This window comes from Aptenodytes forsteri, unplaced genomic scaffold, assembly GCF_000699145.1.
Source record: "Aptenodytes forsteri isolate BGI_AS27 unplaced genomic scaffold, ASM69914v1 Scaffold147, whole genome shotgun sequence".
Taxonomy (NCBI): Eukaryota; Metazoa; Chordata; class Aves; order Sphenisciformes; family Spheniscidae; genus Aptenodytes; species Aptenodytes forsteri.
The window spans coordinates 1,129,383-1,129,861 of NW_008795320.1; the positions used below are offsets into that span (position 1 = coordinate 1,129,383).

Sequence of the window (479 nt, forward strand, 5' to 3'; positions counted from 1 at the left end):
CACCCACCACCCACTCCCGCCCAGCACAGCATCCCCCCCCCACCCCACCTGAGCCAGAGCAGCCCATCAGGGCAGGACAGGGAGGGAAAACCAGGTAAAAGCTGCAAATTCCCACGTGCTGCTGGACGTCCCGGTGCCCCTGGGGGAGCTGCCGCGAGGAACCCCCCGAGTGCCCAAGAGCAGCGACAGAAAACCAGTGGAAGGTCTCAGTCTCCCCCTCCCCACCAACCTGGGGACACCCCAGCACAGCCAGAACCAGCCCCTAAACCGGGGCAGCGGGAGCAGGAGCACCCCGAGGTGCCCCAGAGCCGCGCGGGGGCTGGCGGTGGCCCCTTTTCCCCCACAGGCATCGTCCCCCCAGCCCCTTACCAGCTCCATCTCCTCCCGGCTCTGCCCGGGCAGGCTCTCGGCCGGCTGGAGCCCCAGCGCCGGCTCCACGGTGCCCAGCAGGACGAGGCTGGAGCCGGCCAGGCAGAGCA

The 479-nt window shown here is 70.1% G+C and overlaps 1 protein-coding gene across 1 annotated transcript in view; it reads right to left on the reverse strand.

The window, feature by feature from the left end:
• Window positions 1-479, reverse strand: part of MAP1S (microtubule associated protein 1S) — a 14,393-nt gene that overhangs the window by 10,837 nt on the left and 3,077 nt on the right. Inside the window, exon 2 of the mRNA XM_019472205.1 lies at window positions 370-457. Coding sequence (XP_019327750.1) covers window positions 370-457 — 88 coding nt within the window. The remainder of the gene's footprint in view (window positions 1-369; window positions 458-479) is intronic.